The following is a 26,153-nucleotide window of genomic DNA, read 5'->3' as shown; positions in this document are numbered from 1 at the left end:
CAATCCATCAAATGGATTCATTCACTGATGAGGTCACGGCTCCCATACCTCATCATTTCACTTCTGAACATTCCTGCGCTGCCTAACACATGAGCTTTGTGGCCGACATCCTGACATCCAAACCATAATAGTGTCTCTCTCAGAGAGCATGCTGGGTCTATATGTGGGTTTTGTGTGTACCTGTATTTGTGTGCATTTGTGATACATGTGTGCTGTATCCATGTGTGCTTTCTGTTTGTGTATGTATGGTATCCATGTCTTTGTGTGCTTTGTGCATATCTCTTGTGTAGGCATAGATTGTGTCTGTATGTGTTTTGTGTCTATGGGTGTATTGTGTGTATATCCGTATCTGTGTTTCATTGTGTACCATGCATATATATGCATGTTGTGTCTGTAGGCATTTAGGGTCAGTGTTGTGAATATGTGTGTGCTTGCTGGGTAAGGGTGTTGGACTTGTGTTCTGTGTGACTGAGTGTGTTGGGTCTGTGTGTGCCCATAGTACATGCATGTGTTGTATGTACCGTGTCTAATGTGCACGTGTGTGTTGATCCTTGCTATTGTCACAGGACCTGGGGTGAATCTCGGTGCAGTGCAAGGTGGACTTCAGAGAAGTGTACTCTGGGGTTGGTGGCAAGGGCCTTGGCTGGGTTGAGGGCTGGGCCTCTCAGCCTCTGCTCACCCAGAAATCAGAGTGTCAGAATGTGCCACCCATCTTGGCTGTCTCTGCTAGTTTCTGATGGGGACAAGTCAAGTGGCGGGGGTGGGAGGCAGAGGCAGGCGACCACATTCCAATTTATCCACTGATGGGTTGGTGGAAACAGGGGCTGATGAGGAACAGGTGGCAGAACTGTCTATAGAAGCCTCCTCAAGGTGGGGCCGGGCTGGGCTTGCAACTTGGGTGTCAGCTTCTCAGACCTGTCGCAGCACCACCCTCTCTGTGGAGCCTCCCGACCTCTCCAGTCACATGAGGTCATGCCCATCCTCTGGGCCTCCGTAACTCTTGTCACACTGAGCTGGTTGCATATATCTCTGTCCTGCTGCCTTGCAAGGCCCCTGCCTTGTCCATCTCTGAAGTCCCCCCACCTTGGTACTGAGCCTGCCTCTGAGTAGACACTCGGCAGCGGTGGCTGAATGTGGCGAGTGAGGCGCACAACACAGAGGTGCACATAGATGTTTCCATTTGCCGTAAAAATCAGAACCTAGCCTTTCAGTAGTTCATGAACAAGCAAAAGGAGTATAAAGAGATGTGTTTCTAAAAAGTCAGCCCTGATTTTGACAAATTTCACTTCTTTGGCTTTGAAATGGGTTATCCAGTGAATGCTGGCACCCAAAGAAAGCTTTCTTGGCCAAAATGAAGAACCTAGAAGAGACCTTAGTTGAGGGCAATTATTACAAATGACTCCAAAATTGGTTTCAGATGGAAAAAAAACAACAACAAAATTCAGCTTTATATTGCCAGGAAAAATACAAAGCTTGAAAGCGATGCATTTGGGAAGCCATGGTGTCCCAGGTCCTATTGTGCTGAACGAGATCCACAGGGCCACTGGGAGAAGACCAGATGAGGGGCGCAGAGGTGCTCTGGAAGGTGCACGGTGCTGTTCTACTGGGAGGCATTATCTGAGAAGTGGTTTGCCTCTGCTGGGACCTGGTCTCTCCCCAGATGCTCTATGGCCTCTGCTGGCAGAAATGTCTTTGAAGTAGAGATGTCTCTGGCATGAAGGTCCACTTTTCTTTTGGTACCAGAGATTGAATCCAGAGACACTTAATGGCTGAGCCACATCCCAGCCCTTTTAATGTTTTATTTAGAGGGAGGGTCTCACCATGTTACTTAGGGCCTCAATAAGTTGCTGAGGCTGGCCTTGAACTCAAGAACCTCCTGCTCAGCCTCCCAAGCTGGGATTTCAGGATACACCACCACACTTGGCCGAAGGTCCACTTTTCGCCTCTTTCTTGCCTGGTGGACCTCCTCTGTGGCTCTATCTGGACCAGTCAGTAAGGTGGTCATTACCTGATTGCATCACTAGAGGCGCTGAGAGAAATGAGGAGCAAATGAGCAAGGAAGTCACTGGCCCTCCCGCAGGTCACCACCTGTCCTCCCTGCTCCTGGTCCTCCTGAGAGTGCCCAGCTCAAGCCGGCTCTGTTGTGATCTGGGTGAACCAGCCTCAGACAGGCTGCCGTGGGGAGATGGGCAAGGACCTCTGTCTGCTAGTTATTTGGAGGAGCCAAATCCTTGACCTTCAGCACTGAGTCCTTCTCTGACAGGCTTGAGGGGTTCATCAGAGGCTCTGACTCATCTCCGTCTGTGCACTGTGATGAGGGACAAGGACTCTGTTTGACCAAACTGGAAAAGGTTTCTGCCTACCTCCCCAGGAGTTGAGGTCTAGACCCTGACCTGAGCCGGTGGCTCTCTGGGTCGCAGTCCTGTCTGCCTGTCTGCCTTTGCCGTCACTTGTGTACTGATGATTCGTCCCCTTTGTTTTTCCTGCTCCCTCCTCTGGGTCTCATGTAAGATTGCTCACAATTGTCTGTGGGATAAACTCATGAAAGCAGGAACCAAGTCTGTCTCGGTCACTCCCAAGTCCCCAGAGACCAGCACCCAGAGCAAGGCAGGCCTTGAAGGAGTACTCAGTCCACGAGGGGACCAATGAGTCATGCTGCTGCTGGATCCCAAAGCTGAAGGCGTAGAGAGAAGTGGTCAGGGACGACACCTGCCACTGGGTCTCCCGTTTCCTGCATCTGTGGGGGCTGCAGATCCGTACTTGAGCGGGCTGTGGCCCTCGGGCTCAGTCTGCAGAAGCAGCAGCAATGCTTGCTCGAGGAACGCCGCAGGTTTTACTCATTTCTCTTGGCCTTGCTTCTCTCCTGGCCTGCACCAGCCTCTGGGGACCGATGGCAGTGAGACCCCCACCCAGCTTCCATCCTTGGCACTGGACTCCCGTCCCTGTCAACGTCTCACTCAGTCCTCCCAGCATGCCCAGGGAGTGTCTCAGGGCGAGTGAGCACAAGGCCTTGTCATGTTCTGCTCCTGCTCAGGCCTGTTTTGCTGATGGCCACTGTCCTTGAAGCCGGCTGAGTGAACATAGTGGTGTGGCTGGTGGCAGGCTTCAAAAGTCAATGTAGAGGTGCCCAAGAGAGCCCAGCTCTGCTGGCCCTGGCCACAGAGGACCGTACTCTGTCCTTCCTCCCTTCTGGGACTCACCTCTGCCACTAGGCCCTGAAGCTGTGCTGCCTGTACCTCTGTAGGTCACAGAGAGTGGGCAAGGACATTTTTTGTCTCCTGATACCTATGGCCATCTCTACTTTAGCTCAGTCCACGCCCAGGGTCAAGGGGAAGGGCTTTGATCTCTGGGTGCCTCTCTACCACCTCTTCTTGGTCTCTAGATCCTTTTCCCAAATGTAAGTGGACCCCTGGAGGTGGCTGGAGCCCTGGTTAATTAGACAGGACTGAACTTGTCTGTGGACAGTGGAGTGGGCACCTCAACCTTTTGAAGGAAGTGGTGGCTCCATGACTAACGTCAAGGAACTGATTTCTTTTATATATATTTTATTTAAACCTTTATTTTATTTATTTACATGCGGTGCTGAGAATTGAACCAGACAAGTGCACTACCGCGGAGACACAGCCCCAGGGTACCTAGTTCTGTATTGTGATTTGTGTCCCAACCTCATTCCAGGGCGTGCCTGGGGTCATCATGCTATGCCATGAAGTTTGGAAGGTCATTATCGGCTGACTGCTAAGCCCTGCCTCTGGTTCCTGGGTGCATGGACACTCGTTCATTCACCAACTCACACAGCACACTTTTCTGAGCACCTGTTAGGAGCCAGTCACTATATTCAGGACTGGGTATAGGAAGAGGGATCAGACATGCTGCCTTCTCTGGGTGGGTTTTGTCTTATTGAACAGGGGACACAAACAACCTCACTCTGGCTTCCGCTAATGGGAAGCACCTGCAGGCGATGGTGAGCAGGAAGGAAGACAGGTGGCGGCTCCTGTTGCCCAGGCGCCCCTCTGCTGGGTTGGCAGTTCTGTCCATCCACTGAGGGTTGTGGTCCCCGCTGGGTGGCCCTCTCCCTCAGCCCCTGCTGGGTTCTGAGTACTGCCCCCTCCTCTTTCTGCCTGAGACTCAGAGGTGGTGAGGGCTCCCTGGTATTTCTAGTCCCGGGTTTTCTGTCCATCTTTGCTGGTTTGCCTTAACTCCCCCTTGCCTTTGCAAATCTTCCCTTCATTGAGTTACCCCCAATTATGCTACCCAAGTGTGCCATCTGCCCGCCACTGGTGCTGTATCAGCCCAGGGTTCTTCTGCTCCCTTTGGATTAGAAGTCACCAAGAGGGGATCGGCACCAAAGGAACCAGGTTTTATTGGGGCTTGTGCTCTGGCACAAGAGAAATGGCACCGGGGACAGGGTTCCCAGACCGGCTTTTGGAGAGGCATCAGGGAGATCTGTGTAGTTGGGCAGGTGTCTGCACAGGTGCATTGGCGGCTGCTGCTCATGGTTCAGGATTTTTGTTCTCCGCAACAGGGTCTGCGCCCAGCGCACTGATCTGCTCATATGCATTGGGTCGCTTTGCGCTCAGCCGGCACAGTTGACAGTCGAGGGTTCGCTCTCACCACCCCAGGTACGATGCTTATAGCCCGGAATTCTGTTCACTCAGAGGAGGCTGTGGGGAAGGCTCTTTGCAAGATTTAAAGGAAGCAGGTGGCACAAAAAGAGCTAAACCAGCTTCCCATTAAAGACAAAAAACATAGTTGGGAATCAGGCCTCTCTTATTCTGCCTCACTGGGACCCTGTGGCTCTGCCATTTCTTGCTGATCTTTGCATCCACTGTGCCTGCAAGTCGACAGTCATTAAATGACCAGATAATTAATAAAAATGTGGTACAGCCCATAATGGCATTTTAGCGGGGCGGGGTGAATATCCAGCCTCCCACCCTGCCTCCGGATACTCTGCGTGCCTGGCTCATTTGAGAACACAGCGATAAATAAACATGTTGTTAGTCGGTTTTAGGAAGTTTGGGGCCTCTCCTTAGAAACTGAGTGCCCTCTCATGCTAATTATTATGAGAGTCAAAACCACAGTTTCTGTCATTATTAGCAGTTTTCTTGTCTTCAGATTCTTCTCTTTCTGAGCCACTGTGTTCCCCAAATTTTGATGTGATGGGGTAACAAAGTGCAGTGTAGAGAGAGAGCTGAGGGAGGTAGGAACCAAGACTTATCTTAGTTCAGCCAACCGCAGCTCCCAAGTCCCCCAGGTGGGACAGGGAGACCGATGAGACCAGAGGAGAGTCTGAATTCTCAACTGGAGCACTGGCTCATCCTGGAAGGTTCCGGGCAGTGTGTGCTGTGGTTTACATATTAAAGTAACCCCTCCCTGTGAGAAGGACAGATTGGACATGGACACAGAGAAACTGGGAATGAGTCAGAAGGCTCCGCAGTCACTCAGGGTGCGATGGTGGTGGCTTGGAGAGGGGCAGATGTACAGACAGAGGGGTCAAGATGTACAGCCCTGAGGGGGGATTTTTGTTATTGTTGTCATTTTCATTTTTTTCCTTTTTTTGGGCAGAACTGTGTGGGCTCTCTCCTATCCAGCGAGGAGGTCCACAGAACAGGGCAGAGGAGAGTGTGGCTGCGGAGTCTCTAATCAAGACCTCCAGAGACCAAGCAGGAAGCAGGTCTGATTTTATTGTGAAGTCACCATGTGCCTACACTTGGGCAGTAGCTTGGCAGATTACAGGCAGCCACCAATGCGATTTCTGGCTAACTGTCCTTGCCGTGACCCATCGAGGAGTGGGCCGTGAGCAAGCGCAGGGACTGCAACACATGGCCTCACGCCCAGGGCTGTGCCTCGGGGGTAAGCATCTGCCACTCACACACCTAGCATGAGGGGTGTGGCCTGCCACTCAGACGTCCTTAATGGATGGCATGTATGCAGTACTCCATGCACTTGTCCCCACGTTTCCCCCCTCTGACTGTGCTGCAAGGACTTCAGCCAGCATTGCTGTTTTTCGTTCGGTGACCTTTACATGGTTACATAAGAGTCTCACAACACAAGAAGAAATTATCAGTTATAAACAGCAGGGCCAGGATAATAGCATTATAAAGATGAGTTACATTGGCTATCAGATTTCCCCAATGTTCAGTCAGTCCCTGGAAGAAAGAGGAGGTTGTTAGGATAGACACCTTAGTCTCATTGATCTTGACAATTGCTTTGGTAAGGTTATGCCTAGTCATAACATAGTTAGCATCCCAAGTGTCCTTGATATACTGAGAAAAATTGGAGGAGTGTAAGGTCACATTTTCAAATACAGCATATTGGGTGACACAAATACTATGGAATTCAGGGTCACAAGTGAGCTTTGCAACATAAACAGAATATCTAGTTGTTCCTGGTGGAGGTCTAGCTCTTGCTGAATGACTAAAATGACAGTTCGTTTAAGTTATTTTGAACCCCAAAGGCTTCTTCATGGCAGTAGACACATGGTTCACAGTCTGAGCTGTCTGGATACTCTGAGTGGGCGAAACAGTGACCGTGGCTGTGGCAGCGATGGCGGTCACCGGGCAATAATCCCAGTGACAATGAGGCTAATTGCAAGCCTTGTCTGGTGTAGGGTCTCATTCAAAAGATTCTTCATCTCCTTGTCCCATGGATTCCGCCAATCTCTGGACAAGGTCACTGGAAGCCAGACTCCTGGAGGCACTCTGAGGATAAATATACGTTTAGCCATCATAGCAGGGGTGAGACAATTTGTGATCCAGCAGGATGTACTGAGTGCACAAGGGATCTCTGGATGAGTGATATTTATGTCATCAGTATCATTGATTATTAGCACGGCAGTGGGTGGCGTAACACAATCTTGTGCATAGGGGGTATGGGTATAGTTTGGCATAAAGGCAAATCCATGGTCAGGGTTGACCCATTCATCCAGCCAGCTGCTGCCCATTTGATGGGCCTAGCAGCCAGCAATATTGGCATGATATCCATCTCACCATACTGATTCCCTGCATAATGGTTGGTAACGGCTTATCCTGTATAGCAGGTACTGCAGTACCCCGTGTGGTTTTGGGGCACACATTCTAGGGAGCTGCACCTGCCCAGGCACATAGGCGTTGTCCTTCCCCAGAGAAATTCCTCTCATCAAGGAGATAAGGTGTGGCAGTGACACATTGATCCCATGGGATGCTGTCATTATCTGAGGGGGGCTTTCCAAAAGCATTGCTGGGTATGTTGGCAGCCAGGGTTTCTTGCATTTGCCACGGGGGAGTCTACGGCTATAGGTAGCATTAACTATAACTATAGGTCAGTGAGAGACGGCCCAACATATGGCTTATTATAGTTATCTACAAGAGTTTCATTGGCAAGAGCAAAACAGAGGAGACTGCCTGGATTATAGGTCTCATTCTCAACTATGGAGAAACAAACGGGCAGAGTAGATCTGGAGAGGCTGCATTCCAGGGTATGGTTCCCTCCTGGATGGATAACTCAGGATCAATAAGGTTGAACTGATTAGAGAAGAGCTTAGTAAAGCTCCTTCCCAATTGGCCATTGCTGCAGGTGGTGGCCAAGTAACCAAAGCTCAGTTTACCTGACCGGGGGGGGGGGGGGCTTCACTGTTGGCAGTGAGTGCTGTACTCAATAGGTCCATCATCTTAGGCCCAGGGATGGGGTTGCCACCAGGCACTGGGGCAAGTCTGGTGGCTTGGTCAACAAGACCTTTAAGATCGCTCCAGGTTACTGTACATGAGGTCTGTTTGTGTTCTTGAGTTCTTTGCTTACGGGGTTTTCCTCTAGAGTTAGTTCCTTCATCTTCTTGGTTGGTGGTTCTGGGGGTCCAGGGCTTAACTTTCTGGCAGGCACACCTAGCTGGGGTGAGGTTCCTGTTAACAAATACAAACCCTGGATCCATGGTTAGGAGGGGCCCCGGACCATCCCATGCATTTGTTATGGGATCCTTTCATGAGACCATAAGTAGATGGGAGGGCCCCGAGATGGGGGCCCAATGTTTATGGGCTGCTGTTTCTATAGAAGATTTTGACAGTGAAAGAAAAATTAAATCAAATAAGGTTTTGTCAAGGCATCATGAGGGCACTTAGTATAGTTTTCCCCCTCTGTTTTGTAGCGTGGTCTTTAATTCCGTGTGTGTTCTTTCTATGATGCCTTGAGCCTGAGGTTTATAGGGGATTCCAGTTAAATGCTGTATATGCCAACCATTGCAAACCACTTGAAATGTCTTGCTAGTATAGGCTGGCCCTTTGTCAGTTTTCATAGACGTGGGACACCCATAATTCCAAAACACTGAAGTAGATGGGAGGTGACCTTTTGTGGTCTCTCCTGTGCAGGCTGTGACCATTATAGACATCAATAGTTACATGAATATATGTTAAATTTCCAAAAATTGCATAGTGAGTGACATCCATTTACCACGAAGCACTAGGTATTAACTCTTGGGGATTCACTCCAGCAGGTGGTAAAGGGCCAATGGGGAGAAAGGGTGCACATTTTTTGCCGTCTCTGACTGGCTGTCTGCAAGCCTCCTTAGTCCTGCTTTTATGCAGCTGCCATGGCTGAGTCAGCAGAGAGACTTGAGCTGCTTGTGTCCCTCTATCCTGGGTGGCCAAAATCCAGTCACCCAGTGTGCCATTGCTTACTGGCGCCACTGATGCTCTGTGCTCCTTATTTAGTCCGTCCCAGGTCAATCCCTTGGCTAAGGCCGCCCTGGCTCCTTCATGAGACACCTTCCCTTCTACCGCCTTGTTCACTCTGTCAATAAACTGTGGCAAGTCCTCAGGGGCTCTCTGCCTTAAGCCCTGTGTAGAAACTGTGCCTCCCGGAGCTGGTAGCTTCCTCCAGGCGCTCAGAGCACAGAGTCACACTTGATGGAAATCATTTGGTGGGCCTGGGGCTTTACTGCAGAGGGACTGTAGATTCCCTCTCCCTGCGAGCACTCAGCTGGGAGGTCTACATTCCTGGGGTGGTTAAGATCCAATCCCCTGCTGTTCACGTCATTGTAGAAGAATGCCTTCCACTTCCAAAATGTTGAGGCTCAAGAGCAGCTCTGGCTAGGTCTTTCCAGTCTTGAGGACAATTAAGTTTAAGACTGAGCGATTGGAGCATTTGCTCTGCAAACATCCCCCCCCCGGGGGGGGGGCATCCTCTTTTACTGCCTTCTTTACCTCCTTCAGGGCACCCAATCCTGTGGATACCCAGGGGTAGGGTGCTGTGGTGTGGGGCCTGCTGACTGGGAAGGCTTGTACTCCCTCACCCTACTTCTCATCTCTTACCTCACACAGACCTTCTGAAGGATCTCTGCCTCCTGGAATGGGTTTCTGGGAGACCATGGCTTGGGCCTGTCCAGTGGCCTGGTCATCTCTAAGCTGTCACAGTCCCTTGCTGGCTTTGGCACTGCCTCATCAGGAGGCAGTTGTCATTGACTTAGGGAAGGGTATGACCTTTGCCTGTCAGTAGAAGGCGCACCTGCACCCCTGTGGTCACCTCTTCCTGCGCCATGAGGCTGGCGGTCCCTGCCTTCTCCCTCCTGCACCTGCCGTGGTTGCTTGCTTGAGGTAGATTTTTGCCCCCACTTCTTTCCCCTTGTCTGTCTCCCACAGCCTCATCTCCCCTCAGGGCCATCATTATGTGACAAGGGTCTGTTGCAGGGCCCCCTAAACTTTGCTGAATGGCTGTCACAATAGGAAAAAATGTCGTGGTCAAGTATACCCCTGCCTCACTTCAGCTTGCCACACATTTGCCATTATCTTGCCCCATGTCCTAGGATCAGAACCATCAGCAGTATTGATCCACAGATTAGTGTCATTGTTACACCCAGAGCCTGTGGGCTTCTCTTATTCAGGGTTAAACCTCTGGTATCTAAGGGAGTGTGCAGCACTTGCAGCTGCCGGTCTTTGGTGGAACTTGGTAGGTTCCCCATTTCCCTTTCCTCACGTTCTGTGAGGGGCCACACCCTGTCTTAGACGCTTACCTCAGGTCCCTGCTTGGGGGCCAGCTGTGTGGGCTCTCTCTTGTCCAGCGAGGAGGTCCACAGAACAGGGTAGAGGAGAGTGTGGCTGTGGAATCACTAATCAAGACCTCCGGAGACCGAGCAGGAAGCAGGTCTGATTTTATTGTGAAGTCACCATGTGCATACACTCGGGCAGTAGCTCGGCAGATTACAGGCAGCCACCAATACAACTCTGGCTAACTGTCCTTGCAGTGACCACTCGAGGAATGGCCATGAAGCAAGCGCAGGGACTGCAACACATGGCCTCACGCCCAGGGCTGTGCCTATGGGGTAAGCGGTTTGCCGCTCATGTGCCTAGCCCGAGGGGAGTGGCCTGCCACTCAGACACCCTTAACGTATGCCATGTATGCAGTACTCCACGCACTTGTCCCCACACAGAACCATCGGGACTTCTCTGAGAAGGCGAGGAGCAGCTCTGCTGGTAAATCTGTCCTTGTTGATAGCAGCCTCCAAGATACTACTGTGGTGCTCTCAGACCTTGAAGTCCAAGTACAAAGAGTTCAAGATCAAAATCATTAGATTGTAAAAAAACCCAAGTGGAATTGCAAAAACTGAAAACAGAAATGCCCCAAACATAAACAGTTATATGAATAAAAAGAAAAATGCTAAAACCCTAAAAGAAAAATTGGTAAATCCCATGAACCCACAGACTCCTTCCTGCAGGCAGGGGCACTTGGAGGGACAAGGTCCTCCAGTTTATGTCCTTGGGAGATGGGACCTTTTCCCTATTCTTGGCAGAAATCTCTATGAATTGGCCAATTTAAGAGTATCTTTTTTTTTTTTAAAGAGAGAGAGAGAGAGAGAGAGAGAGAATTTTTTAAAATATTTATTTTTTAGTTTTTGGCGGACACAACATCTTTGTTGGTATGTGGTGCTGAGGATCGAACCCATCGCCGTGCGCATGCCAGGCGAGCGCGCTACCGCTTGAACCACATCCTCAGCCCAGCCACATCCCCAGCCCTAAAAGTATCTTTTTAAAAAAATTCTTCAGTTGTAGATGGACATAATATCTTTATTTTATTGATCTATTTTTATGTGGTGCTGAGGATCCAACCCAGCACCTCACGCTTGTGAGGCAAGCACTCTGCAGGGAGACAGGGTCTCCTGGGTCGGAGGTTCACAGATAGCAGTCGACTTTCCGGGAGGCTCCCTACGTGCCCTTGGTCCATTCTCTGAAGTGCCCCTTGGCCCTCTTCCCCTTTTATCAAATTAGCAAGAAGCTGGGAAATTAAAAAGGAAGTAGGCGAGAAAGAGAAGCACAAAGGGAATTGGAAGGAGCAGGAGTGGGTGCCCTGGGCTGTTCACGTATCTGGATTCTAGAGAGGACCCAGATTTGCTGGGGACAACAGCCAGGGAGACAGGGCCATGTGGCTGTCCCCAGCTCTGCTCCTCCTCTGCCTCCCAGGTGAGTGGACTCTGTGTGTGTGTGTGTGTGTGTGTGTGTGTGTGTGTGTGTGTGTGAGAGAGAGAGAGAGAGAGAGAGAGAGAGAGAGACTTGTAAGCAGGGAAGTGGAAGAGAAGGAAGCCTCTTCCCAGGAGCAGAAGGCCCTGCCAGCTCTTATGTATGTGACATTTTATGGAATTCAAGATTTTCCAAGCCAGAAGGAGCCTGGAAGCTTCTCTTTGGTCTGGCTGCTCATCTGCTTCTGGAATCTTCTTGATTGGAGAGACTGGAGACTCAGGATGTAATTGGCTCTGGAGGGGCTGGCTGTGAGCCTGGATAGGAGGATCCTAAGCTCTCCAGGCAGGCTCCTTTCAGAAGCTGCACATGCGATGGCTGTGACATATGATTTGCCCCTTGGTAGATTCCCACTGTGGGGAAGTGTGAAGCTGAGCTCTGTCTGGGGCTGGAAGGAGGCATGCTGGGAATAAACTGCCTCTAGGAAGGCACTGGTACCAGGTGGGGTTCACTGGTCCTCCAGTCTTGGGGGGGCAGGTGTCCTTGGGGAACAACATGGGTGTGGAAGTGAGAATTTCCCCACAGCGCAGGGTCCAGGGTGCACAAGGTTCTTATTTGTATTAGAACTGCAGAGAGATGGTGGGAGCGTAGAAGGTGGGGGGCCAGGAGCCACTTTGCTTTGGCTCAGGGAGCAAAAAGGAAGGTGGTAACTGGACACACAGCTTAACTCCTGTTTCTCTCTCTCTCTGTCTCTCTGTTTCTCTCTCTCTCTCTCTCTCTCTCTCTCTCTCTCTCACACACACACACACACACACACACACATGCACACATACAGGCATACCATGTATTCACTCACACATACTCAACTTCAGACCAGGATCCCGCTGTTTCTGAGCTTGCTCAAGTGGTGGAGCTCGGCTGAGCCTCCCCTCCCGGGGCTCACAGCCCTCCACCCCCGGCAGCCGCTCCTCCTCTGTCATTCCTTCCACATCAGCATCTCACATTTTGCATCCCAGATTCAAATCCCTGCTTCCCTTCCAGGTCCCAAACCATCCCACTTGGTTATAGAGGGCAGCGTCCCTCGTTCCCCTGAATGCATGGTGACAGCTGACACCCAGGTGCCAAGGCTGTGATGGGTGGAGATGGCCATGCCATCTGTAAAGAAACCTATCTCTTCCCACACGTTGGTTCTTCCTGGAGAGCAGTTAGGATTATAACCAGAAGTTTATTATTCCTCCCTCAAGGACTCATGAAGGGCAGAGGAAACCAGAAGTTGCACTTTGATTATTTTTGAAGTAAAATTTAAAATTAAGATAATTTTGCTTTTTCTTATTTTATATTTGATATTTCTGTACTTACATAATAAAATAGCCCTCTTATGACTAACCCCATGGGTCAAATGAGAAATGGTGGGAGATCAAACTAGAAATGAGTTCTTAGTTTATCTGTATTATTATTATGTATGAGTGCAGTTGGATAATCATTTAATACACACTGCTTCATAGACTAAGCCTAGCATGTTGAGGGTTCTATGTACTTTTCCCAACATTTTTTATTGGTACATTATACCCACATGTGATGATGGGGTTTGTTGTTGTATATTCATACATGCACAGAATACACAATGTAACAATGTGATTTGGCCAGTATTTACCCCACACTTCCCCCTCCCTCCCTTCCTCCCACCCCGTGGTTCCTTTTCTCTACTGGTTACTCCTTTGATTTCATGAGCTCCACCCCCACCTTTCTTTTCCTTTTTCCTCTCTGGCTTCCGCACATGAGAGAAAGCATACGATCTTTGACTTATTTCACTTAACATAATGGTCTCCAGTTCCATCCATTTACTGACAAATGCCATATTTTCATTTTTCTTTATGGCGGAATAAAACTCCATTGTGTGTATATACCACATTCTCTTTATCCATGCATCCACTGTTGGACACCTAGGCTGGTTCCACTGTTGTGAATGATGCTGCTCTAAACATGGTATACATGTATCCCTGCAGTAAGCTGACTTCAGCTCCTCAGGATACATTCTGAGGAGGGATATAGCAGTGTTTCTTTCTCTCCACATCCTCTCCAGGTTTATTACCATTTATATTCTTGGTGACTGTCGTTCTCCCTGGAGTGAGATGAAATCTCAGTGTAGTTTTGAATTGCATTTCCCTAATTGCTAATGATGTTTAATATTTATATGTATTTCTTGACCATTTGCATTTCTTCTTTAGAGAAGTGTTGTTTAATGCCTTTGCCCATTTATTAATTTGATTTTTTGGTGTAAAGTTTTTTGATCTCTTTACATATTCTAGATATTAGTTATCTGTCAGAGAGTAGCTAGCAAGATTTTCTTCCACTCTATAGGTCCTCTCTTCACATTCCTAATTGCTGTTTTTGCTGTGCAGAAACTTTTTAATTTGATCCTATCCCATTTATTAATTCTTGACATAATTTCCTGAGCTTTAGGGGTCCTAGTGAGAAAGTTGTTTCCTGTGCCTGAAAACTGGAGTGTTGGCCCTGTTTTCTTCTAGGAGTTGCATAGTTTCGATCTTTGATTTATTTTGAGTTAATTTTTGTGCAGGGACATGTGGATGACCAGTTTTCCCAGCACCATCTGATCAAAGGGCTATCTCTTCTCCAGTGTGTTTTTGGTGTCTTTTTCAAGGATTGTATGACTGTAGAGGTGTGGGGTTGTCTCTGTGTCTTCTGTCCTTCACTCTTGGCCTGTGGATCTGTTTTAGGCCAGGACTATGCAGTTTTTTGTTACCACAGCTCAGTCGTGTAATTTGAAGTTAGCTCTTGTGATCCCTCCAGGAATGTCTTTTTTGTCTTAGAATTATTTTGGCTATTCTGGATCTTTTATTCTTCCAAATTAATTTTTAGGACTGTTTTTTTCTAGTTCTCTGAAGTATGTCATTGATGTTTGGTGGGGATTGCATTGAGTCTGTCAACTGTTTTTGGTAGTATGACCATTTAAAGTGATATCCGTTCTGCCTATCCATTAACATGGGAGGTTTTCCCATATTCTCAGGTCTTCTGCAATTTTCTTTTTCAATATTTTATTGTTTTCGGGCTGGGGATGTGGCTCAAGTGGTAGCGCGCTCGCCTGGCATGCGTGTGGCCCGGGTTCGATCCTCAGCACCACATACCAACAAAGATGTTGTGTCCACCTAGAACTAGAAAATAAATATTTAAAAAAATATCTCTCACTCTCTCACTCTCTCTTTAAAAAAATCATTAAAAAATATTTTATTGTTTTCATTGTAGAGGTGTTTAACCCCATTGGTTGGATTTATTCCTAAATATTTTATTTTTTTGAGGCTGTTGTGAATTAAATTGTTATTCTGTTGGCGTATAGGAAAGCTAATGATTTTTTTTTGTATATTGATTTTGTAACCTGCTCCTTTGCCAAATTGGTTTATTAGCTCTAACAGTCTTTTGGTGGAGGTTTTTTTTTTTTTTTTTTTTTTTTTTTTTTTTTTGCTCTTCCATGTATAGGACCGTATCATCTGCAAAGAATGATAATTTGACTTCTTCCTTTCCTATTTTTATCCCTTTTATTTCCTTCTGTTTCCTAATTGCTCTGTATTATTGCTCTAGCTCTATATTATATAGGAGTGGTGAGGGAGGACATCCTTGTCTTTTCTCAGATTTTAAAAGGAATGCTCTCAGTTTTTCTCCATTTACTATGAGGTCAGCTTTGGTTTTTTCGTACAGAGCCTTTATAATAGTGAGGTAGGTTCCTTCTATCCCTAGTCTCTTCAGTGTTTTGATCATGAATGGGGGCTGAATTTTGTCAAAGGCTTGCTCTGCATCTGTTGATGACTAAATGATTTTTATCCTTAATTCTGTTTATGTGATGGATTACATTTATTGATTTGCATATATTAAACCATCCTTGCATCTCTGAAATAAAACCCACTTGGTCATGGTGTGCAATCTTCTTCATATGCTGTTGAATATAATTTGCTAATATTTTATTAAGTGTTTTTGCATCTGAGTTTGCTGGGGATATTGGTCCATAGTTTTCTTTCTGTGATGAGTCCTTAACGAGTTTTGGTATGAGTATTATATTGGCTTCATAGAATGAATTTGGAAGTGTTTCATTCTTTTCTGTTTCATAATAATTTGAGGAGTATTGGCATTAGTTCTTCTTTAAGATTTGGTAGAATTCAGCTGAAAATCCATCTGGTGCTGGGCTTTTCTTTGTTGAAGGCTTTTTATTACTGCTTTTATTTCAGTACTAGTTATCTGTCTGTTTAGGTTTTCTCTCTCCTCTTGATTTCAGATTTGCAGATAGCATTTGCTTAGAAATGTGTCCATTTCTTCTAGGTTTTCCAGATTATATTGGAGAATAAATTTTCAAATTGGTCCCTAATGATCTGATGGATTTCTGTGATGTCTGTAGTGATTTCTCTTTTTTTCATCTCTGGTTTTATTAATTTGTGTTTTTTTCTCTTTTTCTTTTGGTTAATTTGGCTAAAGGCTTATGAATCTTGCTTATTTTTTCAAAGAACCAACAAGCTCATTGTTTAATCGATCCTTTGTATGGTTTTTTAATTCTCATTTTTATTGATTTCAGCTCTGATTTTAATCACCTCCATTCTTCTACTGGCTTCAGAATTGATTTGTTCTTCTTTTCCAAGGGCCTTGAGATTCATCATTAGGGTGTTTATTTGGGTTCTTTCTGATTTTCTTACGTAGGCACTCAGCTATAAACTTTCCTCTTAGAACTGCTTTCATAGTGTCCCAAGGGTTCTGATATGTTGTATCACTATTCCCATTTGAGTCTAAGAATTTTTAAATTTCGGGCTGGGGTTGTGGCTTGGCAGTAGAGTACTAACCTCACACGTGTGAGGCCCTGGGTTGGATCCTCAGCACCACATAAAAATAAATAAGTGAAATAAAGGTATTATATCCAACTACAACTAAAAAATAAATATTTAAAAAAATTTTTAAAAGATTTTTTTTAAATTTCTCCCTTGATTTCTCCTATCATCATTCATCATTCAAAAGTGTGTTGTTCAATCTTACAAAATTACATATAAACTATGTAATATATTACATAGTTTCTGTAGAGTTTTGCCATGTTGATTTCTAATTTCATTCCATTATGATCTGATAAGATGCAAGGAATTATATTGATTTTTTTTGTATTTGCTAAGAGTTGCTTTATGGCCTATTTTGGAGAAGGTTCCATAAGCCACTGAGAAGAAAGTGAATTCAGCTGGTTTTGGATGAAATATTCTATAGATGTCTGCTAAGTCCATTGATTATAATATTTTTCAGGTACAAAGAGTTTTACTGAGTTTATATCTGGATGGCCTATCTAATGATCAGAGAAGTGTGTTGAAGTCACCCAGTAGTGTAGTATTGGGGTCTGAGACTTTAATTTGAGTAGTGTCTCCTTTATGTAATTAATTATACCCACATTCAGGGCATAAATATTTATTATTGTTGTATCTTCTTGTTGGATTTTTCCCTGCCAATAGAAAGTGACCTTATCTCTTCTGATTAATTTTGGTTTGAAGTCTGCCTTGACATATATGAGAGTAGCTACTCCTCCTTGTTTTGGGGTTCCATTGTCAGCATATATCAATTTCCATTTTCACTTTCATTTTCAGCCTGTGGCTCTTTGCCTGTAAGGTGCATCTCTTGTAAACAACACATAGTTGGGTCTTGATTTTTTAGTCCATTCTGCCAGCGCTTGTCTTATAATGGGAGAGTCGATCATTTACTTTCAGTGTTATTGCAGAGATGGTTACTCATCCCTGCCATTTGTTTACTCTGGTCCTGTTTCTCATTTGCCTAGCTATTCTTTAAATGAAATTTGTTTATTTATGAGCTCTGGGGTTTGTTTTTTATATCTTCTATCTATGGTATTTCGTTAAGTAAGTTGTGTTTACATGTCATGAATTATCTAAGTTACTGCTTGTCTTGGAAGGTTTTTAATTTTCCCCTAAATTTTGAAGTATAGTTTTGATGTAGCAGTCTTGGTTGACACTTATTTTCTTTCAGGACTTGGAACACATCATTCCAAGTCCTCTCACCATGCACAAAACTTAACTCAAAATGGGTCAAGGACCTAGGAATTAAACCAGAGACCCTGCGTCTAATAGAAAAAAAAAAGTAGGCCCTAATCTCCATCATGTGGGATTAGGCCTCAACTTCCTTAAAAAGACTTCCATAGCACAAGAATTGAAACCAAGAATCAATAAATGGGATGGAATCAAACTAAAAAGTTTCTTCTCAGCAAAATAAACAATCTGTGAGATGAACAGAGAGCCTACATCCTGGGAGCAAATCTTTACCCTTCACACATCACATAGAGCACTAATCTCTAGGGTATATAAAGAACTCAGAAGCTAAGCACTGAAAAAAACAAAACAAAACAAAACAAATAACCCAATCAGAGAGCACTTTTCAAAGCTCCAGAGCACAGTGTAGCCTCTGGATCAGCTGAGATCAGATTGTTTTTCTGACTTCAGGTTTTTCTGTACCAAATCTGTTTCTCTCTGGATTGTCCCTCCTCTCAGCTGAAACAGCCTTGTCCCCTCCTCTGCTGCCTCAGCTGGCTCAGCTTCAATGTATCCTTTCTTCTTTGTTTAATGTACCCGCATTTCTGAGTCTCTAAGACACTCTGATTCTCCAGTTGAATTTTAGTGAAATTCCACCTTGCTGAGGAACAGGACTCCGGGTGCTTGACTCCTGAGCCGTGGAATCACTAGGGATGCAGCCCCCCTCTAATCCACCATCCTGAGCCACCCTCAGGGGCTATACTTTGAAAGAATAGGTTTGAGTTGCAGTAGATTCTAGAATACACAGACGGAAGACCAAATCTCATGCCTGATGCAGTCTGCAGGACAAGGGATGGGGCCAGACGTTTGTTCTCACCTTCAGCTTCAACCCCCATGAGCAGGGTCCACTTGGTCACTCAGTGTGCTGCTCTCACAGGGGACAGGCTTCCTGGCCTCAGTCTCTGGACCCTTTGGCTGCCCAATGTCCCTCCAGTTCCTTCTTCCAGGAACCTTTCACATCTCTCCAGGAACTTTCACCCCCAGCTTTGGGCAGACAGCTGACAGGCCCACCTGGATGGAGACCTGAGACTCTGGCTTGTGTCTTCCAGGCTGTTTGTCTCTGTGGGGCCCTGATTCTGTGACCGGCACCGTGGGAAGCTCTCTGAGCCTGCAGTGTCACTATGAGCGGGCATACAAGGGATATAGCAAATACTGGTGCAGAGGACAACATGACACCGATTGTCACAGTATTGTGGAGACCAAAGGAGGAGAGAAAGTAGAGAGGAATGGCCGCATGTCCATCAGAGACTCTGCTGATGACCTCACCATAACAGTGACCGTAGAGAACTTCAGTGAAGACGATGCTGGATCATATTGGTGCAAAATTCAGACAATATGGATCCTGGATATATTTTCACGTGACCCCTCCTTCCAAGTCCAGGTGTATGTTAGGCCAGGTGAGCACTCCATGGCTCCAGCAATGGAGCTGTGGGCACAAGGGCGGGTGCTACAGTGAAGAGTGTCTCTGAGTCCTGCCTTGTCCTCAGCCTCAGGGGTGTTGGGAGGAGCCTGGGTGTGGGCAGGGAGAGAGGTGGCTCACCTTCAGCCACAGGCTGAGCCGCCTTCCTCCACACTCTCTCTCGTCAAGCTGGGTGGACCTTGAGAGATCCCTGCCTACTCCTGGCAGGTCAGACCAGGATGGGAAGACCTGGCACTTATTAGAGGTGACTCTCTGGCCAGGTCTGCTAAGGGGCTCCTTTGGTCCCCGAGGGGCTCCACCCAGGAGGGGGCCTGGTTTGGCTTCAGGGAACCTCTTGATCTCCTCTGAGTGGCTGGTTCTGTGCAGTATCAGATCTAACCAGGGGCTTAGTGCAGCTGGGGACAGAGTAGTGCCTGATGTGTGACTTTGTCTCCAGTAGCCACTCCCACCCCCAGGGTGACCACAGCACCCATCACATCCGCTTTGCTGAGAGTGAGCAGTGGGCAGAACGACAGCATCGAGGAGGTGCTGGCCTCCCACCCCTGGTAAGGCCCCAGCCCTGGAGACAGGGGAAGGGAGCCAGCAGCCCTGGGCTTGGGGGCACCAGATGGGAGTCATGCCCTGTCCAGCCAGCCTCACCGCCTCTGTCTTTCCTCCAACTCTGGTCTCAGTGCTCACATCCTCTGAGGCTGCCTTTGAGTGCTGAGTCGGGGAGGCTGCAGACACAGGCCAGAGGCTGGCTTGGGTGGCCGGACAGCCCCTGGTCCCTCCCACACCCTCCTCCCCCTCAGGGTCTGGACCTGTGGCCCCTTCCGAAGGTCTTTGCTCAGCTGGGCATCTTGCCACCAGGAGCTGCCTCTGGGGTCTGGGGAGACAGGCGGCTTCAGGCTGGAGTTTCAGTCTGTTTTCCCTCTTCTCCCAGAGATCCCCGGGAAGGGCTGCGCTGCTGCCATCAGACCCTGAAGGGAGGGACAAGGGACAAGGACTTTGAAGTGAGAGTGAGGATTGGTTTCAAGAAGTTGGCATGCAGAAGGGACAGAGAGGGTGACCCTGGAGCTCTTGGGGCCTCTTCTCTGTCCCCTCCGTCATCTCTCCTCTGTGAGACTCCCTTGAGGGAGAGGTGAAGGGGCCACAGAGGTGCTCCCTGGGTCCGTTCTCTGTTGAGTTCTGAATTATTTGGGCTCTCAAATCAGGGCACAGGGAGAGGTGGGGAGAGAAAGGTCCTGGGGCTTCCCCTGCAGGAGGCAGCTCAGGTCTTGTTCCCATGTCCCCCACAGGTCCCTGCTCAGCAGTGTCCACTTCCTGCTTCTCGTCTTCTTGAAGGTGCCCCTGCTTCTGAGCATGCTTAGTGCTGTCCTCTGGGTGAACAGGCCTCAGAGGGCCCCTGGGGGTGGACAGAGGCTGCTTGTTTGGAACCTCTACAGTGCGCCACCCCAGAAATGCCCTGCGTAAGGACGAAGCTCCTTCAGACTGTACGAGAAGGACTTTTGACTCTGGACTCCAGGGCCGGGAGGCAGCAGTCAACCAGCTTCTGTAGGGACGTATTGTTCCTGTGCCTCAAAGGAGGGTCCTGAGTCTTAGAGGACTCTTCTTTGGAGTCCTCAGCATGGAAGAGGGAGTGAAACTCCCCTGGGCCCCTGTTTGGGGGTCCTCTTTTCTCCTCCTGGCTCACGCCCTCTTCCCAAGGCCAAGAATTCTCTGGGATTTTCATGCTCGGGCACAAAAGCATCTGAGGTCAGTTTCCCCAGGGGAGAGTCGCCTCCTTCCTACAGATGGGAGGCTCCCTGAGGAGCCTCGTGGCTCAGCCTCTGGGCTCACAGGGCTGCAGCCCCTCTCCTGGGACGAGCCAGGGCTCCGGGTCCTGCTCAGGCAGCTCCCCACTTTCCTGCACACTCAGCGTTCCTTCCCGTCTTCTGGTGCTTTTGGGTCTCCCTGGGCTTTAAGCCTCGCTCCGTCCCTGTGAGCAGGGAACCAGGGGTCGGGCTCAGCACATCTGCCTAGGCTGGTCATGGCTGCGTGGCTCCACGGAACCGGTTGGAGCAACGGTGGGAGGAGGAGGCGGTGGCTTCCCCTAACACCACTCCTGATCCTGGGGGCCTCCTCTGCTCGGTGTTGACCCAGAGTCCATCTGCCTGAGACCACCCGTCAGCAGTCAGTCCTTTCCCCGGGGGTGGGCAGCTTTTCACAGGCAGGGTGCCGGCTGGGAGGTGAGGGGACACTCTACCCCCCGGGGACCCGAGCCCAGGAGGAGGCGCCGCTGGCTGAATGCCTCAGTTGCTCCCCACGTGGCTTGCGAGGGGATTCCACTGTCTGCCCCAGCGTCACCATCTCCTCTCACTCCCTGCTCGGGGCCAGTCCTCTCCCTCCCCCCAGGCCACTCCTGCCCTGAACTGGTGACGCCAGTTTCCAGAGAGGGGACGCATCCAGAGGACAGCAGGAGTGAAAGCAGGGTAGAGGCAGCCATCATGGTAACCGTGGCCCCTGGGAGACCTGTCCGCAGAAGGGTGCTGCTGTCCCCTGTGGTTTTCACGGTGAGCTGTGTCCAAGGTGAGCTGACCTGGAGCTAAGGTGGAGCCTGTCATGGGGCTAAGGCTCGACTCTGGCCTAAGTTTTTATTTTCATTTATTTATTTTTTGAGGTGCTGGGATTGAACCCAGGGCCTTGTGGACCACCGAGGGCACCCCCCACCCTGAAGCTTTTATTGAGAACAGTTGGGCGGGTTTGGCCAGAACCAGAGGAGATGGTGGGTGTCCTCTAGGAGAGCTTACTTAGCCAACGGGGGGCATCTGGAGGCGTGGCAGGCTCCAGCCGGGGGGCCAGAGGAAGGGGCATCGTCGACAGATGTGGGCTGTCAGCAGCAGGCCTGGGGATGCAGAGCTCACGTTTCTGTGTGTGACCGGGTCACCAGGCAGAGGGTCTGGCAGGAAGCTAGAGAGGGGAGCCAGTGGAGTGTGAGGGCCCGGGAGGAAGGCGTGTGTCCAGAGCACGGGAGCCCAGAGAAGGGTGAACGGGGCGGGGAAGGCTCAGGACCAAGGACAGAGCCCACGGCCACCACCACGGGTAGGAGGAGACACTGACCAAGGCTGAAGGAGAGAGGCCAAAGACCATGAATGTCTCAAGGAGAGTCCAGCTAGAGAGGCACAGGGAGCAGGGCGAGAAGGGGCCACGGAACCTACAGTTCAGAGTCACCGTGGATGCCCAGGACAGCGGGTCAGCAGGCAGAGATCAGAAGGAGTGGATAGGTGGCCAGGACTGGTGGGGTGGGGACAGGCCTGGTGGCTTCCTAGGCTTTAACGCTCCCTCCTCCTCCCCTCCATCCCAGCCTTCCTTCTAGGTTTCCTTTATTTATCCTTTATTTCTCCATCTCTGGTTGTCATTTTGAGTATGTCACATAAACGGAAGTAGACAGTAGGTAGGATCGACTTTTGTTTTAAAGTAAGTCCTTAAGATCCTTGGTTGTTGTAGTTATCGTCCATTCCTTTTCATTGCTGAGTAGTCTTCCACTGTTTGAATGTAGCAAGCTTTGTTTAACGACTTGCCTGTTGAAGAGTGTTTGGATTGTTTCCTGGATTTTACTATTATGAATAAAGCTGTTGTGAATGTTCACATATAAATTTGTGTGTGTGTGTGAATACACATTTTTATCTCCCTGGGATATATGACAGTGAATTCGTCATCATATGGTAAGTGCAGGGTTAGTCTTATAAGAAACTTCCAAACTATTTCCAAAGTGGCTGTACCATTTTATGTTCCCACCTGCAATGTCTGAGGATCCAGTTTCTTTGAATCTTTACTAGCATTTGGTTTTCTTAATTTATTTTTGGCACCAGGGATTGAACGCAGGGGTACTTAACCACTGAGCAACATCCCCAGCCCTTTTCATTTTTTTATTTTGTGACAGGGCCTCCTAAGTTGCTCAGGGCCTCATTGAGTTGGTTAAGTTGATGAGGCTGGCTTTGGACTCACAATCCTTCTGCCTCAGCCTCCCAAGTTGCTGGGATTACAGGCATGGGCCATCATGCCCAGCTGGCTTTTTAATTTTTAAAAATATTTTTGGCTATTCTAATGGGTGTGTGGTGATCGTCCAACATGGGTTTGATTTAATTTCCCTTATAACTAAAGGCATTGAACACCTTGTAGCAGGCTGGTTTTTCACCTGTGCATCAGCTTTGGTGAAATGTCTGTTATGTAATTGAGGTGTTTTTTTTTTATTATTATTACTTTTACTGTTGAGTTTTGCGTGCTCTTCCTGTATCGTAGATACCAGTCGTGACTTCTTTTCATCCTCCTCACAGGCTCTGTCACGGTATTTAATTGTGATGAGGTACAATGTGATCGTTTTCCCTTTCATGATCGTCTTAGCTTTCATTTAACCTCCTCGTGTGCCCAGTATTGATTCCTATTTGTTTTTTCTAAAAGTTTCATAGTTTTTATGGTTTGCATTTTAATTCGTGAACCGTGGTGCATTTTGGATCTCTTGCCCCTGACGGTGTGCAGTTGAAGATCTGTTTTGGTGGGGCTTGTGAGCTCTGTGGACCTCCATGGCTGCAGCAGAACGTGTGGAACAGAGTTTCCTTTGTTCATTGAATTGTCTCTGCTCCTTTGTCAAAAGTGGGTGGAAGACATATGATGTGAACTGGAGCTCAGGGAGCGCAGAGTCCTCAGAGGACGCGATCAGAACCAAGGACAGAGCCTCTCCCACCCTCAAGATACAGTGACCAGGGGCTGGGCTGGGGCTCAGTGGCAGAGCGCTTATCTGGCACGGGCGAGGCCTTGGGTTCCATCCTTATCAGCACATAAAAATAAACAAGAAAAATAAAGATATTGTGTCTGTGCACAGCTAACAACAACAACAAAAAAAATACAGGGACCAAGCACAACAGACGTGTCTTCATGTCTGGAAGCCACGCAAGGCGTGGGAGCTGCTCTGTGGCCTCCAAGCAAGGGAGGGAGATTTCAGAGCCAGGTATTTATGCCTGGGGCCATATGGTGTCCCCAGCAGGCATGGGGACTGACCTTCCAAGGTGCACAGATGGGCCTGGAGGGTCAGAGTGGGGGCCAGCCCCTGCCTGGCACTCAGGGGCAGAGCCTGCTCTGCTACCTGCCTGGTGACTGGGGACCAGGTGGTCACACCGTCAGGTCTCTGTCATCTTACATGTGATGTGAAGGGGTGAGGTTAAGAGTCTTCCGTGTGGCAGCTGAAAACTGTGGCTGGAATTTCCTTGACCCTCCTTCCATTAAGAGTTGGGGTTTACGTGCCCTCCCCCTGGGTCTGGGTGGGCTGGGGCGCATCCAACCAGCAGGCGACATACCTGTTCCTCAGCATGCTCTCTTTTGGTCCCTGGGATTGAACCCAGGGGTGCTTAACCACTGCATCACGTTCACAGCCCTTTTTGTATTTTGAACCAGGGTCTCACTAAATTGCACAGGGCCTCACTAAGTCGCTGAGGCTGACCTTGAACTTGTGATCCTCCTGCCTCAGCCTCCCCGGCTGCTGGGAATGCAGGTGTGCACCACTGCACCGGGCACAGATGTGTTTCTCCATCTTTTTCTATCAACATTCTCCTAAGGAGGCTGTGAAGGTGAGTTCCCCCTCAAACTTCTGCCCCATATTTTTTTATATTTATTTTTTAGTTTTAAGGGGACACAATATCTTTATTTTACATTTATGTGGTGCTGAGGATCGAACCCAGTGCCTCATGCATGCTAGGCGAGCACTCTACCTCTGAGCCACAAGCCCAGCCCCTCCCATAACATTTTAGTACCAAGGAGACACTTGGTATCCTGGGGTGGGGAGCGGTTCCCCTGGAGAAGCCAAGGGACAACTGTATGTACCTATGTTTTGTGTCTGAAAGGAGCACATATTTTCTCCTGCTGGGAGTGCAGGTATAGAATGTGGCCATGGGGACTCTACCTGGCTCCCAAGGCTCCACCAGAGACCTGTTCTTTCCTGGGTCTCCTGCTCCATTTGCTCTGTGGATCACGCTCGGGAGATGCCCCTCTTGGAACCAGCTGCCCGGGGAGGCTTGGTGCAGGGTCTCCAGGCAGCCTTCCCAGCTGCGCTCAGTCCTGGGCCACACCAGCTGGCGCCCCAGCCTGGAGCCTGCAGAGGCCACCCCCAGCCCCCCACGGCTTCCCAACCGCGGCTCAGACCTTTGGATGAGGGAGCAGGCCCACCCTGCCGCTCGCTGGTCCCCCATCTGGCCAGTCTGTGGTGTAACCATGTGGATGCTGCTGTGCCACAAAGTGACACATGGACACAGGACAGCTGGGACACTCCAGCTCGACCAGCTATGGGGCAACCATGTTTAAGACAGCAGCGGTGCGCAGGGCCGTGGGCAGCCGTGGAGGCCGATGGGCCTCCGTGGTTGACCCCAGCGTGGGATGGGAGGCGGGGCTTCTCAGCTGCAGCGGCCTGGGCTGTTCTGATTCAGAGAGCACAGGCTCCTGAAGGGAGATCTGCCTTCGCTGGAGTGAACTGGAAGTCACCAGGAAGTAAGATGGGGCAGGAGGTGTTCCTGGCCACAGACCATCCCTTGCTTTGGCAGCTCTGACATCTCATCCTCTGCTGCTCCTCATGCTCCTGTGACAAATCCCTAGCCTCAAAGAGACTTGATCGTCAAAAGTGACCTGTTGACTCCAGAGGCTGGGGCAGGAGGATTGCAAGTTCGAGGCCAGCCTCAGTAACTTAGTGAGATCCTGTCTCAAAATAAAAACCTAAAAATAAAAAGGGCTGGGGGTGCGGCTGAGTGGTAGAGTGCTTACCGAGCATATGTGAGGCTCTGGGTTTGCTCCCCAGCACCCCAACAAACAACAGCAACGCCCACCCCCAAAACGAAAGGTGGCCTGTGCATAGCAGGTAAGATCAGGCAGAGGAAAGGAACTCAGCAAATGGCATGTTTACATTCTTGCTGAAGAATATCTACCACAAGAGGAGAAGCTCTAGGAAGCAGGAGAGTCAAACAGTTCTGCACGGTCTCAGAAAAACCACAGATGTGCAGCTGAAGAAGCCACTTCTATATAAGAGTCCTGTAGAGTGTTTGACCTTGACCAAGTAGCATGTCATGATTGTGAAGAGATGAAATGTTGTAGGCCAAGAGCCAGAATGACCTTGGGCTACCGTAGTCCCTTGAACAGCCCTTTACTTTCGTCTTCTGTATCTGGCCTGACATCCTTAGGACCATGAGGTCCAACCCTCAGAATTTGCCAGGACACTTATCAGACCTCCAGCCTCCACCAGCCCTA

General features: G+C 48.8%; 2 protein-coding genes across 2 annotated transcripts in view; both read left to right on the top strand.

Annotated features, from left to right (window-relative positions):
- LOC308635595 (polymeric immunoglobulin receptor-like) overlaps window positions 1–26,153 on the top strand; it is a 191,313-nt gene that overhangs the window by 60,764 nt on the left and 104,396 nt on the right. The gene's annotated exons all lie outside the window — the stretch shown is intronic.
- LOC308635602 (CMRF35-like molecule 2) lies at window positions 11,293–20,474 on the top strand. The gene is made up of 4 exons (XM_081270068.1): window positions 11,293–11,420; window positions 18,538–18,885; window positions 19,348–19,453; window positions 20,186–20,474. Exons 1-4 carry the CDS (start codon window positions 11,381–11,383, stop codon window positions 20,358–20,360), a joined length of 669 nt encoding a protein of 222 aa, XP_081126194.1. The 5' UTR covers window positions 11,293–11,380; the 3' UTR covers window positions 20,361–20,474.

This window comes from Spermophilus citellus (assembly GCF_964194105.1).
Source record: "Spermophilus citellus genome assembly, chromosome: 17".
Lineage (NCBI taxonomy): Eukaryota > Metazoa > Chordata > Mammalia > Rodentia > Sciuridae > Spermophilus > Spermophilus citellus.
Note: the sequence above shows the minus strand (reverse complement) of the source record. Positions and strands in the feature narration are given on the sequence as shown.